Source organism: Heterodontus francisci, unplaced genomic scaffold (assembly GCF_036365525.1).
Source record: "Heterodontus francisci isolate sHetFra1 unplaced genomic scaffold, sHetFra1.hap1 HAP1_SCAFFOLD_257, whole genome shotgun sequence".
Lineage (NCBI taxonomy): Eukaryota > Metazoa > Chordata > Chondrichthyes > Heterodontiformes > Heterodontidae > Heterodontus > Heterodontus francisci.
Window position 1 is genome coordinate 967,793 of NW_027141742.1, and position 3,163 is coordinate 970,955.

The following is a 3,163-nucleotide window of genomic DNA, read 5'->3' on the forward strand; positions in this document are numbered from 1 at the left end:
TCAGACACACACGCACAGAAACACAGAGAGGCGTAAAGACACACAGAGACACTGACATATACACACTCCCAGACACAAAGTGAGAAAAGAGAGAGAGAGAGAGAGAGAGAGAGAAATACAGAGACACACAGCCACATATTTACACAACTGTGGCACTGAAACTATACACACACAGGCACATCACACCACAGGTATTGAGCCAGACACACACACACAACCACACAGTAACATAGATACAAACATAGACACACAAACAGACACACGCGCACACACACACACACACACACACACGTACACACACACATGCACACAGTGAGACAGAGAGAGAGAGAGAGAGATGCTCAGGAAGATAGACACAGACTCACACAGATACGTGCACAGACACACATACACACACAGACTGTGACATAAACACAGTGATACACACTCAGAGACACTCATTAACACACGTACGCTACACCCCCAGAAATGAGTCAGGCACATACAGGCATACAAGCAGACCGACAGACAGAGAGACACACAAATCATAACCCAGGCACTGAGCCAGACACACACGCACACAAGCACATACAGACGCACATAGACAACACAGGTATACACAATAACACACCTCACACGCAGACACTGACACAGACACACACATACGCAGAATAACAAAAGCATAAACACACAAGCACACACACTCATCGCACCCCCAGCAGTGAGTGAGACACAGGCACACACAAACAGACACACACACACACACACACACACGTGGAGATCGCACGCCAGGCAGTGATATGCAGTGTGGCCATTTTAAGTGACATGTACTGTGGCCTCTTTAAAATGAGAGGAATCCATGTTGGTCATTTTAAGTGTTTTCTGTCTGTGGCAGCGATCTCGTATGTATGATAAATAAAGGATTATAAAGGATTAAAATGGATTATAAACGTGCATCAGGTATTCTAAACGTTTATGACGCTTTGTAAAGGATTCTAAATGTTTCCCAATGGTTATATAGATTTATGAAGGATTCTAAATGTTATAAAGGTTTTATCTGATAATACTCAACAGACCCCTCCCACTCCCCCGTTACCATGGTAACAACTCCCGCCCCCACTTCTCTTGCAGCCATGACGCCATGTACTTGCACCGTTCTATCGCCATACTAACAGGCACGGCTGCCCACTCTGTCACCATGGCGAAAGGCCCCGCCCACAGCTCTATCAACATAGCGACAGGTCCCACCTCTGCTTTGTTTCCATAGTGATGGGCCCCAATTCATGGCTGGAAATAGAGATTCAGTTTCTCTCATCATTGAATGAATTTAACAATTGGAGTAAAGGGATATTTCAGCACATGCTTCAACTGCTCTCTGAACTGAGTCTGGGTCACAGCATAAATCACAGTGTTTGTGCAGCAACTCAGGAGCTGCAGCATGAAGCCCAATTCCCGCAGATAAACAGGTAGAGATACAGACCGATACCCCAACCAAAACATCCGGTACAATATCGAAAACATCATAAACACTGCCCATAACAGGATGAAATTCCCCGAGATAACTAAAAGTAATATGATGGATTTCCTTCGGCTCTCTATCTCTGGGTCTCTGTGAGTCTCCCCACTGCTGTGAGCCCGGAGTCTCCTGCGTGCTCTGCTACTCACTAAAATGTGTCTGATGGTGAGAGCGTTGAGCAGCAGAATCACCACAAATGGGACCCCCGGGGTTAGAATATTGTGGAAGAGCACGATTGTTCCCCAGACCCGAGAATACAGACCCTCCATTGTTACATAACAAAACAAAGGGAAGTTCATCAGCCAATAATCGCCAGCTAACATAAAATACCAGAAGATGCTCTTTAAACAGCTCAGCACAGTTACTGTTCCCAAGACCAAAGCCGCCGTTTTCTCCTTGCAATATTTACTTTTCAGCTTCTGGCAACAAATGGCCACAAATCGATCAAAGGTGAAAGTGACAGTGAACCAGACAGAACAGTCTGTGATTGCGTAAAGCAGGACTGCGTGGATATTACACACGCTGACGGACCGTAGGAACTGAAAATGCTCCCAATAAACAATGGGAATGTGCCTCAGTATCAGGTCGAGGATAATGACCAGTAGATCCGCCGCTGACATGGCCACCAGGTACCGAGTGACACATTTGGAGAGACCACACTTTCCCTGAGATAGGATGCCAATCGTCAGCAAGTTAACTGTGAGGAAGGGAAATAAGCGAAGAGATTACACATCAGGCTGTGAGCAAAGTTACCAGTTTGAATGAAGACATACTGATATTTACAAATGTGTTCCGGTATCCAGTGATTTGTTGAAATAATTGGACCTGAAAGAGCAAATTGGAAGGTCTGTGATCCGGTGGAAGGCAGGAGAGATTAAATAACAAAAGAATGACACGGAAATTATTAAATTCAATGTTGATCATAATCCTCCCCCTCCCTCCTTTCCCTGTTTGGTTCAAAAACTGTCCCATCTCTAATCCCTCACAGTTTTGACGAAGGGTCACCGAACTGAAACATTCACTCTGATTCTCTCTACACAGTTGCTGCCAGACCGGCTGAATATTTCCAGCATTTTCTGTTTCTATTTCACATTTGCAGCATCTGCAGCACTTTGTTCTTGCACTGAGAGATTCCCTCACCTGTGAGAGGCAGCACGGAATTCTATTATTTCAAAGCCATCACTGGAAATGAGTCCACTGAAAAATCAATGCACAAATAATCTCAATCATCACAAAATTCACTGGAAACAGGGGAATTATCGGACCAGTGGCAGGGATTTCTTACTCAAATGGGGAGCATAATTTAGTGAAAGCAGCGGTATTCCTCACGGCAGGCCAAAAATATGAGGGGACTCCAGTCTTGGCAGTTCAATGTCCTCACTCGGCGCAATTCAGCGGCGCTCTGGCGATTACCTCCCCGGCGCCTTAGTCCACATCCCTTTCAGGATTTGGATCCGGCCTGCCAAATCTGCTGAACAATCTAAGGAGCAGCAGCTCAGTAGTATTGACAACACCAGTAGGAGCAGTGGAACTGCCAGTATTACACCAGGTCTGGACGCAGGACCATCGCTGAAGCCCTAGACCCTTGGTAAGTGTAGCGAGGGCACCAGGGCTAGTCAGGGAGTGGGGCCACTGCCGGTACTGTGCCATGCCGGGGACCAAGACCAT

At 46.2% G+C, this 3,163-nt stretch overlaps 1 protein-coding gene across 1 annotated transcript; it reads right to left on the reverse strand.

Annotated features, from left to right (window-relative positions):
• Window positions 1-1,293: 1,293 nt before the first annotated feature.
• LOC137364606 (probable G-protein coupled receptor 139) lies at window positions 1,294-3,163 on the reverse strand. Its single transcript, XM_068027700.1, has 2 exons — window positions 3,040-3,163; window positions 1,294-2,192 (listed from the first exon to the last, which is right to left on the reverse strand). The coding sequence occupies exons 1-2, from the start codon at window positions 3,161-3,163 to the stop codon at window positions 1,294-1,296; spliced, it is 1,023 nt and encodes a 340-aa protein (XP_067883801.1).